Below are 16,378 nucleotides of genomic sequence, written 5' to 3' on the forward strand. Positions count from 1 at the left end.
AGAGAGAAAGAGATAGAGAGAAAGTTTTGGGCTCAAAACGATGTTGTTTTACACCCACCTAAATGACGTCGTTTTGATTCACCGCCGGTGACGTCATGTCACTTTTCAGGTCACTTAAAATGCCATATCGACACTCAATTTGGAGATTTTTGAAAATCATGGAAAAATTGTCAAAACGATTAAATTCAGAAAATTTTTGATAAAAAAAAAAGTTCATGGAAAGTTTGGAACTCCGACCAATGATCATGATTTTTCGCGTAATTAACCCAAAATATTAATATATGCACGCAATACGAAAGACAGAAGAGGAAGAGAAATTGAGGTCATGAATTACGCAATCCAGTGAATTAGTTAGCGGTGGTGCCACAATAAATCCTCCATAAATATCGCAGGTGGCTATCGGCAAAGAATGGCGGAGAAAGATAGGATTGTGTGTGTTACCGGCGCCGGAGGCTTCGTTGCTTCTTGGCTCATCAAACTTCTTCTCTCTCAAGGTTACACAGTTCATGGCACCCTCCGAAATCCTGGTATATCCCCCCCCTCTCTCTCTATATGTTTTTTCTTTCTTATTTTAGCTAAAATTAATTTAATGATTTATTTTGTGAATTGAAGTTGCTGGTGTAATAATAATAATAATATAATTTCATTGAGTGAAGTCATGGATTGATTGTGAAAGGATATTTAGGTTTCTATTTTCTTAAGGCGAACCATTTCTATGTTTCCAGTTTATTAATTTTATTTTATGCAGTGTATATAGGTTCGGTCAAAAAAATATAATACTAGATTGGATACATCTCCTTTTTAGAAGACCTAGGTGAATTTATTTTAATGTTTAGTTTGAGTGATTGGTGAGATAAATAAAATGAATGTGCGTATTTTGATGCATTGGATAATTTAGAGTTGGTATGATGGTGTAGTCCAAGTATTGAATTAATCATATGTATATGTGGCAGGGGATGAGAAATACGCTCATTTGAGGAAACTTGACAATGCAGCTGAAAAGCTGAAACTCTTCAAGGCAGACTTGCTCGATTTCGACTCCATTCTTGCAGCAGTTAAAGGATGTGTTGGGGTTTTCCACGTCGCCTGCCCCGTTCCACAAAGCTCTGTGCCAAATCCCGAGGCAGGTTACTCTCAACTGCAGATTACTGAATTGAATAATGTAGAACTAGTTATATATATGTGTTGCATAATCGTGTGTAGGTGGAACTAGTTCAGCCTGCACTTGATGGCACTTTCAATGTCCTAAAAGCATGCTCCGAAGCAAAAATCGGGCGTGTTGTGGTTGTGTCTTCGGTTTCTGCAGTTTTCATGATCCCGGATTGGCCCAAGGATCGAGTGATGGATGAGAGTTGTTGGTCGGATAAAGAGTACTGCAGGAAGACTAATGTAAACTTAACCTGCAATCTCGGATTTTGTTGCAAAATTACTAACTTGATATCTTGATGCTCTCTCCGTCAACAGAACTGGTATTGCTATTCAAAAACAGTGGCAGAAGCCGAGGCCTTCGAATACGCAAAGAAGAGTGGGCTTAATGTTATCACCGTGTGTCCAGCCCTCGTGCTAGGGCCAATGCTGCAGCATACAGCCAATGCCAGCAGTTTGGCTCTTATTAAGCTATTGAAAGGTCAATATCTATCTATTTATTTTCACTAAAACATCACCATTTTTGCACCTTAACTGTGTGTTTCTCTCTAGCTTTGATTTTCATGTGAGGTTTCTGTGGTAGAGGTTAGATAAATGAATATTACTTTATGCTGTGCAATTCATTCATGATCATGTTCCAAACGATGATCTAAAAGTAGGGACTCATTTCTACCTCTTTTCATCATCTTCTCATTTCACAGCATTGTTGAAACTTTTATCTTGTACAAGACTCTTAGCGACATTTTCTTTGCCGTTGTGCTTCAATTTACACTGAGATTTGTATCATCAGAATTGTATGATACAGTTCATTCTCGAATTGTTTGTAATTTTCCATCTGATGCAATAATGAGCCATTAAGATACTACGAGTTTAGGTCTTGTTATCCTATCACAACATAAATGTCTTTCCCCGTTTCAGAAAGCTACGACGAAATTGAAAACAACCTTCGGAAGATAGTAGATGTGCGTGATGTAGCTGAGGCCTTAATACTAGTCTACGAGAAACCCGAAGCCAAGGGCAGATACATATGCATGGGTCACTTGATCAAGAATGCGGAACTCGTAGATATGCTCAAGATATTGTATCCCAACTACGAGTTTCCACGCAGGTAATAATCTGTCTTCTTCAATATGTTCATGTAGTATATATATTTCTTCTTGAAACTTTTATTTTAGATTGGATTAGTTTCAGAAAATTGGTATGTTTTTGTTTTTATTTTTGGATTCATTGCAGCATTAAAGAGGAGGGGAAGGACCAGGTAAAAATGAGTTCGGAGAAACTGCAAAAACTTGGTTGGAAATATAGGCCATTGAAAGAGACTATTGTGGATTCTGTTGAGAGTTACAAAGGACTTGGAATCCTTTGGTCATGAATTGCACATAAAAACCTTTCCATGTAAGCATCTTCTTTTTAGGCCGGAGTTCTTCGCTCTTTCTACCATGGATATTTGCAATTTCACTTTTTACTTTTGTTAGAAAGTTTACAATTCAATAACGTTCAAACTTTATTTTCTTCTTTTTCAAAGGCATCCAACAACTACTTCTATGTTTACTTATCGTCTATGTGCGTATAAAAAAAAGATCGTATAAAAGTTAATTATTTTTGGAGAGCATGTAGATTTGAGATAAAGAGATCTCATATTCTAAGATGCTAGTATTATATTGGAATGTTCCTACAGCTCATTTAATCGGAGCATGTGTTATGTTATATCTATATACTGCATATCATATGTATTTTTTTAGGCCGCATATCATATGTATTGATAACACAAATTTCACCAATTTCCAAGCGTGTATGCATTATTTTTTTCAAGCCTCATGTTTTTTATCGTTTAAGATTTTTAATTAGAAGGTTCAAAAAAAAAGTTTTTTATTTAGAAGATTAGTTAACAATACATTTTTGTTTTGTAATTAAATTCATAATAATCTACTCCCTCCGTCCCACGAATCTTGACACGTTTGGATTCGGCACGAGAATTAAGAAGTTGTAAATTAGTATTTTAAGAGCGTGTTTGATATTGGTTAATACGCTGTATTAGCTAATTTAGTACAGATCAGTCTAGTGCTTGGTATTATTTAGTAATAATGCGGATGACCCGGTTTAATCCCACGACCCTGTATTATTAATCCAGATTTCTTAGGATTAATAATACCACCTCCCCTTAGGATTAACTTAAACCAGGATATTCTGTATTTAGCCATGATAGCAAACACCAACTCAATATTAATAATCTGTCATTATCCACGCTAAATATCTTGGTTACAAATTATCCTACATAATCCTTTACTGAAAACCATACAAATTATCCTACATAATCCTTTACTGAAAACCAAACGAGATAAAAGTGATAAAGTAGGAGAGAGAGAGTAATAATTATTATCCAAAATGGAAACGTGTCAAGATTCGTGGGACGGCCCAAAAAGAAAAACGTATCAAGATTCGTGGGACGGAGGGAGTATGCAATTAAGGGTTAATTTCAAATTAAATTTTAATTTGTTTAGAGTTTTTACATGTTAGAGCATCTCCAGACTCCAGTGGCCCCTTTGCGTGTGGGATCGAGTCGGCACGCTGCGCATGTGTGTGCGCTGGGGAAACGGCCTGGCTCGTGCTGGAATCGGCCACGGAGCGGCAGAGATGGTTTTGCGTGGTGTGCACAAAAATAAAAATACATAGAGGAGAGAGCGAGAGCAAACTTGCAGAGAAGTGGGGAAAGAAAGAAGAGGGGAAAAAAAAAAGGAGAAAAGGAGAATAGGCGGTGGGGGAAGAAAGAGGAGAACAAGAAAAGCAAAGGAATGGGCCCATTTTTTTATATTTTTGATATTTTTAAATTTTTAAATTTTAAAATACTAGTAATTTTTTTTAATTCTTTTAGTTTTTTAATTAATGTAATTTTAATTTCAATTTTAATGAAATGTTGAATTTTAAATAGAAGATTAAAAATAAGATTAAATGGAAATGAGGATTATAGTTCCAATGCACGCGCTGGAGATGCTCTTATGCACAATTTTTAAATAAAGTATATTGTTAGTGTATTTTTTAAAATTTGATTGATATATTTGGCAATACTAATTTCTCAATTAAAATGTATAGATCACAAAATATTGAATGCTGATATTTATTTATTTTACAACTTAAAATATTTAACTATATAAATTCTAGAAAAATAAAAAGTAGAAGGTGTTACTTGTGTGAAGCGAGAGGGAGTATATGTTTAAAAAAAATTACTCCCTCCGTCCGTCAAAAGTAGACCACTTTGGTTGGGCACGGGATTTAATAAAATTGGTGATGATTTTGATGTAGTGGAGAAAGGGTCCCACCACTTTATGAGATATGTGGTTGAGATTGAATTTGGGATGATTTTTTTGTAAATAAAGAGTGTTTGTAAGAATAAAAGATTAAAGTGGGTGGTGAGACCATTTCCATAAGAGGAAAGTGGTCTACTCTTTGCGGACACCCAAAATATAGTAAAAGTGGTCTACTTTTGGCAAACGGAGGGAGTATAATATTGAACCATACATTATCTGTATAATTATCCTGATTTTTTCTTTCACCGAGTTTTAAAAGTATGATACTCCCTCCGTCCCTGAAATAAGTTCTTCTTTTTCCTTTTTGGGACGTCCCCCAAATAAGTTCCTATTTATTTCTTTCCATTTTTGGACAACTACCCCACCACTAATAATACTTTATTTATTCTTATTTTTCACTTTTTCACCACTCCCAATACTAATTATAACATTTTTTCACATTTTCATCACTCCCAATACTAATTATAACATATTTTTCTCCACTATCAATACACTTTACCACTTTTTCTTAAAACATGTGTCGTCCCCAAAGAGGAACTTATTTTGGGGACGGAGGGAGTATATGAAATCAAAATTTAAATTTATTCCTGGATGTATAATATTCCAAATGTTAACAAATTATCTTGTGTGAAATAAAAAAGAGGAGAGAGAAATATAGTTTATTTTGAAACTTTTAATTCGTGTGACTTTTCTATTTTAAATCTATTTCTTTTTATCTATTATATATCAAATTTAAAGTTTTTATCACGATCTTTAATTTGATATGCATATGAAATATTTTATCGTTTATTAAAGTGCACGTTTTTTATAAAAAAAGAAAAAAAAGAAAGAGAAAATGAAAATAAAAAAGAAATGTCAAGAAAAAAGAAAGTTCTATCATTTAGGAAGCTTTTTTTTAGTTCCAGAGATCCATGTTTTGAGAGAAAAGGATAATTATTATTATTGAAAATAAAAAATAATATAAGGAAAATGTCATACTTTTTCGTCAATTTGTTGACACCAAAAATAACAAAAATGACATACTTTCATGGACGAAGAGAGTATAATAATTATTAAGCTTTCATCTGAATACATGGTAGATCCAGCCATTATATCCACTAAGTAGCACCAGAGTGAGTTGAATTCAACATACGGGTGGATGTAGTTGTCATCGCCACTGCCTATAACAATGATGAGCAACAACAAAATGAACTTAGGCGAATTTCAGTCCATGCCAAAGCGCATTGCCGCTACGATGTACCTAGGTTGAAAGGAAACAAAGAATTGGCAGCAGTGACACCCCTAACTACAGGCAAGAGAATTTTTTCGAATATAAATTTTCTAGCGTACTAATAATTAGAGTGGATAAATTCTTGATGATTTGTCAGGTTTGAGGCCGTTTTTGTGTCATCAAATTCTTAGGACTATTACCAATGAAATCTGCAAAAGGAATTATTAATATTTATATAAGAATAAGATAATATTTCTATTAATATTTTTAATACTATTAAATAAAGGGTTATGAAAAATAAATTGGGACCAATCCATTCGTTTTACAACTCTATCGGGCTAAGCAAATTCCTACATGGGTTCATATTGGGCCGATGATTAAAATGCGAAACCCATTACAGTAGTTCTGCAGTCATAATCGCGACAACTCGCCTTTACGACTGATGAAGTGGCCCAATTATATCACGCCACGTCAGGGGTCAACATGGTCCTAGCTCAAACCTGTCACACTAGATTCCCCCCTCCTCTGCAATTCACCAGTCGAAAACTGAATTGAATAGCAAGAAATCCCAATCGAAAAAAGCTTCTAACTGAGTGAGATATTTTAGAGACTAAAACAAAATTTGACGGAAGAAGTCCTCGCAAATGTCGAGCGGTTGGAGGAGAGCATTCGGGAACGCGAGGTCCTTTATTGGAAATTCGATGGGCGGCCTCAGAGGCGGCAGCAGTTTAGCATCGTGGGCGGTCGCCGGAACCCTAGCTTATTTCCTCTGGGTCCGGCCGTCGCAGCAGCTCAAAAGAGAGCAAGAGGTAGAAACATAATCATATTCGTGTTTAATTTGTTCCTTTTCCCCCAGTTTTTCGAGAATTCATGATCAATTTGTTTGGGATTTGCAGGAACGAGCTGCGTTGGCAGCGGCATCGGATTCTTATCGATATGTTGAGAAGAGGAAACCGATTCCGGATCCTCAGGTTAGTGTTGTAGTGAATTTTGTATTTTTTTGGAGGAGCTTTCGATTTCGATTGAATTGGAAAAGGTTCAATTTTTGTAATTGGTGAATTTTGCAGGAAACTGGGTTGATTTACGGGAACAAAAAGGGAGCGAAAAGGTCTGAGTGAAGTTATTGGAAGATCGAGGTGGTTAGTAAGTTTAGTTAGCTTGAACGATCTGAAATTTTTCGTGTTGTGATTAGTTACATCTTTATTAATTTATACATGTATGTATTCTATGGAAATAGCTGGTGTAGGCCTTTTTTTTTTGTATCCGAGTCCGAATGTTGAATAAATGATCAAAGAATTTCTTTCTTGAAGCTTTGTCGTAGAGTTGTTTGCTTTAGATTCATTTTAATGCTCAAACGATTATTGTGTTTAGATAGTTTTACTGGAAGAGAATTTAAGAGTCTATGTGGTTCGCATGTTCCCTCATATAAATTAATATGAGATTCTCAAGAATTTGGGAAAAAAGACGGAAGTTGTCTTTGTACTTTAGTTTTATAATATGATAAAATTCTCGAACTCCACAGAGCTTTACATACTATTTGGACGCATAATTGCTTAAAAAAGATGCACTATAGATGTGTATATCTTGATACAATAGTGATGGTGAAACAAAGGAATCAAGAAATGACGAAGGTGCTATAAGAACAATTCAATTGCTTGACCAAAATTCTCCAAGGGGATTTTAGCCATTGCTGTTTTGTTCTATTTTAAACATATAATAAACAAGTCCTTGATTCTTCTATTTCAGAATCTTATGTAACCATCATTATTTGACAGTGTAACTTAGAAAAAAAAAACGGAACTTTCTTGAGTAGAGAATTGCTAGCATGGATGTTTGTTAATAGTTGTAGTTTTCATATTAAAATTATTATTTCATTAAGCAGCTTGCAACTCTTAAGTATGATACTATGATTCCACATAGGAAGAGTAAATTAATGGTCTATATAATGTGTTGTTCTTGCAGCAGCTTTGAATTGTGCAATGAGGTAATCGATTTTCTTAGGTACCAAAACTGATATCTTCTTGCATTTACATTGTTTCTCAAACATGCTTCCATAAGACATCAAGATCCAAGTTGGCAACTATCAGACCAATTTGATTTAAAGCTTGAAAATCTTAAGAACAAGAATTTGAGCTATTCTTTGCCAACATCATAGGATTGGGATTCAGTTATAAAGTTTACCTCTAGAAATTTTTATTCCAGAGTCCACCATAAATAATAAGATTGAGTTATCACTTTGTTAGATAAACATCTATGTAACTGTTAACAAGGAAGACAGATTGTGGATGGTATTTTTCGAGATAATATCCCATTCAATGTAGGCTTGAGTTACATGTTTCCTCTGTCTGGCATGCTCTATGTTGGTTGGAACATTCTTACACCTGCTTCTTATTCAGAAGCATCTCAATGTTATTATCTCATTCGATTTACTTGGCCTTTATCTTATGCCCATATAGGCTAGACATAACTTTGATTTCAGAAAAAGGGGTTAGAAATGCACAATTTCAAAATCTGAGACCGAAGTATAAATAATGGGATGTGAATCATGTGATTACTTGTAATTGTGCATCCCATGTATTTACAGTACTGCATCTAGTGATTTAGTATCTAGTTCTCTTTATATAATATATCATATATAGCCGGGGACAATTCACCCCGGCTTGGTCACATATATTATGGTGAATCTTGTAAACTCTTCACATACATCAAATCCTGTTTATCCACTTCACCAAATGGTTCAAATCTAGAGGTTTTTTTAAGCAGTCTAAATTATGGAACATTGAATGTTAATGGTCGTGATCATTATGTACATTTTCTGCAAATTCTGTTTGATACTATTTTGTATGTATATAAACTGTACAGGATGAGAAAAAAATGCAGTTGGAGGAAGGATCTTTTTGACTAATATCATTTTATGCTTTTCTTTTGCATCCTTTTACACCCTTCATTCCTCCTTTTAGGTGTAAGTTTGAGCTTTTCATCATTTGATTACTAAAGTTTCCTTGAAAACTCTTAGGTCTACTAATTACTCTAATTCTTCTTCAATTTTGAGTTCGTTAAACTCGATTGAAATTTCTAACTGTTTGTCTAGCTTATGTAGATAATTTTCAAACTTTGCTGCTAGTGTGGAGATGCATGTTTATTGAATGAAGACTTGAATCTGCAAAAAATAAATGTTTCAAGGGTATTTCCTGTTGGACCAAGTAGAGATATAGATTATGAAATTTGACTATTTCTTGGCGACTTGAATACCTTATGAATGATTTATGATGACTCTTGTTGATAGCTGTTTGCGTATTATTGCCAATATGGTCACGTTATCCTTTTCTTTTCTAGTATTTAAAAAAAAAGTTTGTTTCAACCATTATCTGCTCATACATCCCTCAATATTGATGGAGAAATAGAATATTATTTCAACTGTTTATAAGTAGAGAATATACATGTAAATATATGTATGCTTAGTATGTGATGGTGGTTTTGAAAACTATATTTTAATGATTTGAACATCTAATTATGTACTTGATGGTGGTAAATTCCCCTGTTCAAATATTTTAATCCTTTCGTTTGGCACGGATTCTGTCCTGGGAAAGTAATCTGATTCCAAAATATTAAATTCATGTGTTTGGTTAAATTTTTGTCAGATAGAGAAAGTAATAAGAATCCTGAAAACAAGGAAAGTAGTACAACTTTCCAGGATTCTTATTCCTAGCTTTTCTTAGGTATTCTTTTTCCTCATTTTCAGGATTCTTACTTACATATATATCCAATATTATTTTTTTATAAAATGAAAATTATTATTATTATTATTATTATTATTATTATTATTATTATTATTATTATTATTAATTAATTAATTAATTAATTAATTAATTAATTAATTAGTTAATTGATTCATGTATTATTTTAAGAAATCATAATTTAATTCTTAGAATTATGAATCATACTTATTATTATTATTATTATTATTATCCAAGAAAAAAAATGAATTTAATTTTAGAATTATAAATCATTTAGTTAATCTTAATAATGTACTTTGTTGTTACTATAAAATTAAGGGTAAATATCACTTTAAACCCCGAACTATTTTCACACTATAAATTATATTCTGAATTATTGAAAATAATTTTTTAAACCTCGAAAATTATATTCTGAATTATTGAAAATTAAGGGTAAATATCACTTTAATTCTTACATATATTAATTAAATATATTTATTTAATGATACAATCCAGAATCCTAATAATTAGTTTTGATATTTCCAAACACTGGATAATAAATCTATTAGGATTCATTTTCCATGGAATCATTTTCCTGGGAATAACAATCTCAATTCAGATTACTTTCCTGACAAACAAAATTGTGTTCCCCGTGCGGGGAAGCATGATATATTATATTCTGAATTGCATGTTTTATGTCATTTAAGTATATTAGTGATTTATGGTGGTATTATAATATATATTTGTTGAGCCAGTTAATGGCTATTTTGGCTCTGTGAATTGTAATAATATTTTATTAAATTGATTGTACTCGACTGTTGTATTTGAAAATATAAAGGTCATATAATATGTTATGATACTTCCCATGCTAGTTAGCATCACTATCCGAGGCTAGTACCATGTCCTAATCATGTTATGACACTTGAAAATCATCAAGTGACACTCGAAAATATTCAAGTGTCATTTTCTGAATAAAGTAGTGTCATTCTAGCAATCAATTGCACAGTGCAATGAATTGCACATGAGTATTTGTGTTAAAAGAATATGCGGCAACAATTAACTAGATTTCTATCTTATTTCCCGTTATGCAAAAGAGATGTACATATAATAATTTTTTTATTAGGCACTACTAAAAGCTATTAACAACTTGGAAATCTCTTTTGAATTTTTTAAGCAGGACAAGAATTGGCGTTTATAGACCTTAATCAAACTTTTGTTTGTGTGCCCCCCTCATTTTGATATTCATTCAACTTAATTTGACGTGATAAATAATTATTTTAATTAGATGATTAGGATATAAATTGAGTTAGTATTTATTATGAGCCTAATTAGGAGTAAATTATATTTATCAATCATGTATTATCAGTCAAATCAAACGTATTATCAATCAAATCAGTCAAATCAAACGTATTATCAGTCAAATCAAACGCTTTAGTTTTTTTTTTTTTTTTGACTTGTGCAATGACTAGTACTAATAACTTGGGCGCAGCGCGAGTTTATAGTCTATTGTCCTGAATTTGAATTTCAGCAATATTTTTTAAATTAACGTCTGCCATGCAAGTTTCATGGCACGAATTATTTCACATGTATGATTTTGTATGGTAAACAATTTGTATGTAGAATATATTTTTACAAAGAAAGTAAAGTTGGATTTTTTTATATCAATTAGTCACTCTGTTCCATAAGAAAATGCGCTTTCTGTCATTTTGGTACGTCTTATTAGAGTGCGCACTTTTCTTTTTTACATCTATTTTTCTACTAATAAAAGTGACGCATTTCTTCCACTAATACTATATTTATTCATGACTATTGATAATCGGTCACAGGAAAAGATAATAAAATTAGGGAATATATATATATATATATATATATATATATATATATATATATATATAGAGAAAGGTTAAACGGAGAATGCTAAATATTTAGAGAATAGAGAAATCGGAAACAAAAACGAACAGATCTACAAATTTAACGAACAGATCAATGTACCGCATGAACAGCAATTTGCCCAGGGTTCGAATCCTGTTGGTGGCGAGATTTTCTTTTTTTTTACTAAATACGTCTGTTCAAATTGCTGTTCATGCGGTACATTGATCTGTTCGTTAAATTTGTAGATCTGTTCGTTTTTGTTTCACGATTTCTCTATTCTCTAAATATTTAGCATTCTCTGTTTAACTTGACCCTATATATATATATATATATATATATATATATTGAGGCTTCTACCGGTTTAAAATGGTTTGTCTGCCAATCCAAAATAACTTACTCACTTTTCATCCATTCTTGACAACTTGGCAATATTTTAGTGGTCATGTAATTTTTTAAATACAACTTAAATATATAATATTAAAGTTGTAAATAGGTCATTAATAAAACATAAAGGTTGCATAATTGAATTGATCAATTGTAGATTGTGTACGTACAATGGAGAAAATTGAATTTTTATTAAAAAAATGGGTTGGTATAAATTGTTGATAAACATAGCTTAATAACACATTCACCTAACATTTATAAAAACTCGTACCATCAACAATCATATGCACTCACATGATGATCTTGGGTATTGGTTTCTGTCTTGAACACGATCTGGGATAGATTGTTCTATACACGGACTCCCTCTTGAGTATACATGTCTTACACAATATCTATCGAGGCTCAGATTCTCTGTGCGATGACTATGGCAGGTTTTTGAACATGTGAGGAAGCACGTGGTCCTTGATTTTTTTATGCTCGGTGAGAAGCGAATTTTGCCTCTCACGTTGTTGCTAATTTTGCTTTGAGTTCTTCGAATGTAATTATTTGAAAGTCGGATCTTTCATCCTGGCTTCTAAATATTGTACATGTCGATTTGGAATAATATATCATATGATTTTCACCTAAAAAAAATAATTATGTGCATTCTTATAGGAGAGAGTATAATTGATTAGATGTGGCAATAAATTTAGGTAAAAGTTAGAACATGAGATAATTATCATGGTTCCATGTTCTAGTGTGGAGGTAGTCAGGTAGATGAACATAAATTGATCCTTGAAAGATCGAGTTATTATTGTTATCAATTGAAAAACTATCAAAAGCATGATTAGATCAGATGCATTTGGTGGAAAATAACTAGTTTCTTTAATTGTTACTCCAAGTCGCCAAGAAAAGTCAAATTACATTATATATTTAATACTCCAAGTCGCCAAGAAAAGCCTCTCACCTGAATTGGTTTAGTTACTTTATTTCATCAATTAATGCCGAGTGAGATAGTGATATTCAAAGATCCATCTATGCTGATTTTTCTTGGAAATTGAAAGTCGAATAAATTGTTAATATATATATGTACTTCGAATATAATTTATCATGTGATTATATACACACCATATGTATATCTATATATAATGCACAATTAGGGCTGTCTAATTGGTTATCGGGTTTTGGATAATCCGTTAACTGAACCGAAATATCCGGGTTTGGGTATTCAATAATCGAATTTTTTGGTTATCGATTCGGTTTCAGGTATCATTTTTAGAAAAATTTCGGGTATCGGTTAACCCAATAGCCGAAACGGGTTAACCGAAATAATCGAAAATTATTTAATATTATATATATATATATATTAATTATTAATTCATTAATTTATTTTTATTTTTAATTTTTTTTTGAAAAATCGAATCTTAGCTAAAATAAAATTATGATATATTTAAAGTATAAGAATAAACTTTAGTCTAGTGGATAAGTTGCTTTGTGTATTTTCTAGAGACTAAGATTCAAATCCTCTATCTAGCAAATTATTTGAATTTTAATTGTTTAAATGGGTATTTCGGGTACCCAAATAACCGAATCGGGTAACCGAAGCGGTTATTGGGTAACCGAATACTTAAAACGGTTAGTGAAATATGATAATTTCGGGCTTGGGTAACCGAAAATTTGGGTATGGGTAACCGAACCCGAACCGATCGACGGCCCTATGCACAATATACAATTTTATATATTTATATGTATTTCTTTGATTGATCGAATATTGTATAAAATAAATTAGTACATTGGTGCTCCAAATCATTGTTTCCACCTACTTCTATTTTTCTTTTTTTCTTTTTTGACTTGTTCACCGACTTGTATTTGACATCGGCAAGAAAGAAGATTGAGAGAATTAAATGAAGCAAATTGAGAGGATATTGCTTGTGCTTGTGCACTTATGAGTGTCCACATGCTCATGCATGGTGTGCCATGTTCACACACTATATATACATACAATGGATTTGACTTCCTTTTCTTCACATGATTTAATGCAATTAAGTCATCATATAATATAGAGGTAGTTATGGAAGATATATAGCCATTTTGTTATCATAAAAATGTACTTGAGTTACAATTATAAAAGCATACAAAAAAAAGTGAGCATACAAAATAATCACTTTTTGTATGAAGTTACCAATCTATACTTCAATAACAAGTTAGAAAAAAAACCTATTTCTAGCCATGACACCCTCTTTTTCCCATCTCTCATCCTCCTCACACCGCCGCGCCCTCATTGCCGCCACCGCTACTACTCTGTTCTCTAGCACGTACAATCATTATTGTTGTCAAGAGAATTACACAATAAGATAACGTTTACTTTGCATGATTGAGTTTAAGAGTAGGATTTCTCCAATTCATTTCAAAGGGATAAGAATCAAACAAAACTAGTTTAAATAATCAAAAGGTCTTGGGATATCTTAAAATTTCAATCCATCAAAATAAATAAAAAATTAATTTATTATTTTTTATCTATTAAAATTAATCCTTCAAAATAAATATTTTTTAAATAAAATTTGTTTGTGTACTCGTGTAGTCGTGTAAGAGTTCATTTTGAATTTGGTATCAAAGTAACAAATGTCTATGGATGAGATAGTTGATGTGGGTGGGGTCCCTTGAGTCGAGAGAAGTTGGTGTTTTCCTAAATGAGTATGGATGAATGTGAATGACCATCACTCAAAATGGGCAAAATGATGGACCCCCCGAGTGGGAATGTGGTAGGCCTAACATTTTTGGTGATGTGATGCCAATGCCATCAATTGCCTTATTGTATACAACTTGCTAAATCATTTCCCAAAAAAGACCATCGAGTGAGTAAGCGCCGTTCAATTTTCTTTCGATTTATGCTCTATTTGCTTAGTATTTATATTAATACTTTTTTTCATAAATTACATAAATAGATAAAACAAATTTAGTGACTGCGTGACGAAGGCCTCAAATCCAAGACTTCAGGCCTTGATATTAACCTTCTACCACTAGACCAATACACACACATTTATATTAATATTCTTCATAAAACGTGTACGTATTGAAGATTCATTATTATGTAAATAATTTATATTGATCCTTCGGAGATAATACTCCATCTGTCCACAAAATTTATGCCACAATTTATTTTTTCGTTCGTTCATAAAAAAATGCTATATTTATTTTTAATAGTAGGGTTCACACCATTCCACTCACATTTAAAGTGAGATCATTACTCCACTATTAACTCTATTCACATCTTATTAAAAACCTTGCCAAAGGTAACCTGGAGGAATTACTATATTATGTTATACATATTGCAAAAATAGTAAGTGTTTATAAATAGATTTAATATAAAAATTGCATATATCCACTCACGAATATAATTTATCCCAAAATTACTAGTGTAAAACTTATTCCTGACTAAATGTTTGATTTCAAAATTTTAAACGATGTCAAATTATTAAATTTACTCTTAATTATTCAATTTTTCATGCTAGTGCCATTTTGCATACACATTGTATTCCTTTCGATGATTATCGGTATAAGAGTATAAAATTTTCTACATCTTTTTTTTTTTTAAACGGAAGATATGAGCTTATATTAAAATAAATCATCAGCAATAATATCTCTAAGTCAACTAAGGAAATCTTTAATCCAACAACAAACTCCAAACTACCACTCGTGATCAATTTAGCTAGCCTATGCGCAGCTAAGTTGACCTCCTTATACACATGATTCACACTAAAAGGAAGTTATCTCTTGCAACATGGAGAATCTCCCTTAGATTAATATCTTACTATCATTCCTACTCGTGCTTCACAAGTATTTAATTCTAGTAGGAATGTTAATCAAACTAAACCACCGGATTGGAGATTATACGGATTGCTGCGAATTATTTAAATTGAATTTTTTTTGGGTTATAAGTTTTCAACCTTAACCTCAAATATTTAAGTTTTGGGCTAGCCCTTTGAGTTAGTTGACCTCGGAAAAAATAAATACACACATAAATAAGTGATATTCTAACATCGATTTATATAATAAGCAACTAATATGCAACTCCTAGAGAAATAGAGATACATACATTTTTCTTAAATGATTATTAATTTTTAAATTTTTACATATAAATATTTATGTTAAGTATTAGATTAAAAACACAATGAAGTGGAATGATAAGTATTGAATCAAAATACATTTCATAAACTTTTGAATTTTTTTATTATACTAATTAACTTTCAGAAGCAAAGTAGTGAAGTTGAAAAATCAAATAATCAGAAAATTTTCATATAATCAGGTAAACACATTATTTTCGAGTCAATCCTGTAGGGCTTGGGCTATTTTTGGGTCAACCCTATAAGGTTGCTGGTTATCCGGTATTTCGATTACAGACTATTCAAACTAAAATTTTATCGAAATGAAAATTTTCAGCCCTAACTCTCAAGTTGTCGGTCTATTTGAAGTAGCCTATGAGTTTCGAACTGTCGGCCCTTCCATTGAGCCCTAGGGGCAAGGGCCTAAGGCCCCCTAAATTTAGGAGGCCCCAAAATAACAATATAAGTCCATTAATATTAATCTTATTTTAAAAAAAATATATCTAACAACTCTCTATTTTCTGAATTGCAAGTTCTACAAATGTGTTTATCAACTAAAATAAAGTTGCTTTGTGAAGTTCTTGAATTTGTTAAAACTTCGGATTGATTCCCTAATGTTTCTATTGCATATAGAATATTGTAACTATACCAGTTATTGTAGCT

General features: G+C 32.0%; 2 protein-coding genes across 6 annotated transcripts; both read left to right on the forward strand.

Moving 5' to 3' along the window:
- The first annotated feature begins 299 nt into the window (after positions 1-299).
- On the forward strand, positions 300-4,090 carry LOC131011026 (cinnamoyl-CoA reductase 1-like). 4 transcript variants are annotated; one of them, XM_057938760.1, is made up of 7 exons: positions 300-527; positions 954-1,123; positions 1,204-1,389; positions 1,465-1,627; positions 2,065-2,254; positions 2,380-2,541; positions 3,648-4,090. In XM_057938760.1, exons 1-6 carry the CDS (start codon positions 410-412, stop codon positions 2,516-2,518), a joined length of 966 nt encoding a protein of 321 aa, XP_057794743.1. In that variant the 5' UTR covers positions 300-409; the 3' UTR covers positions 2,519-2,541; positions 3,648-4,090. The 4 variants fall into 4 exon arrangements, with proteins under 4 accessions (XP_057794743.1, XP_057794741.1, XP_057794742.1 ...); XM_057938758.1 differs by having other exon boundaries at positions 3,664-4,090; XM_057938759.1 differs by having other exon boundaries at positions 3,675-4,090.
- A 1,913-nt stretch (positions 4,091-6,003) lies between these two features.
- LOC131011027 (uncharacterized) lies at positions 6,004-6,970 on the forward strand. Of its 2 annotated transcripts, XM_057938762.1 has the most exons (3): positions 6,136-6,470; positions 6,558-6,632; positions 6,729-6,970. In XM_057938762.1, the coding sequence occupies exons 1-3, from the start codon at positions 6,306-6,308 to the stop codon at positions 6,777-6,779; spliced, it is 291 nt and encodes a 96-aa protein (XP_057794745.1). In that variant the 5' UTR covers positions 6,136-6,305; the 3' UTR covers positions 6,780-6,970. The 2 variants fall into 2 exon arrangements, with proteins under 2 accessions (XP_057794744.1, XP_057794745.1); XM_057938761.1 differs by having other exon boundaries at positions 6,004-6,470; positions 6,558-6,970.
- The last annotated feature ends 9,408 nt before the right edge of the window (positions 6,971-16,378 follow it).

The sequence above is a fragment of the Salvia miltiorrhiza genome, chromosome 2, assembly GCF_028751815.1.
Source record: "Salvia miltiorrhiza cultivar Shanhuang (shh) chromosome 2, IMPLAD_Smil_shh, whole genome shotgun sequence".
Lineage (NCBI taxonomy): Eukaryota > Viridiplantae > Streptophyta > Magnoliopsida > Lamiales > Lamiaceae > Salvia > Salvia miltiorrhiza.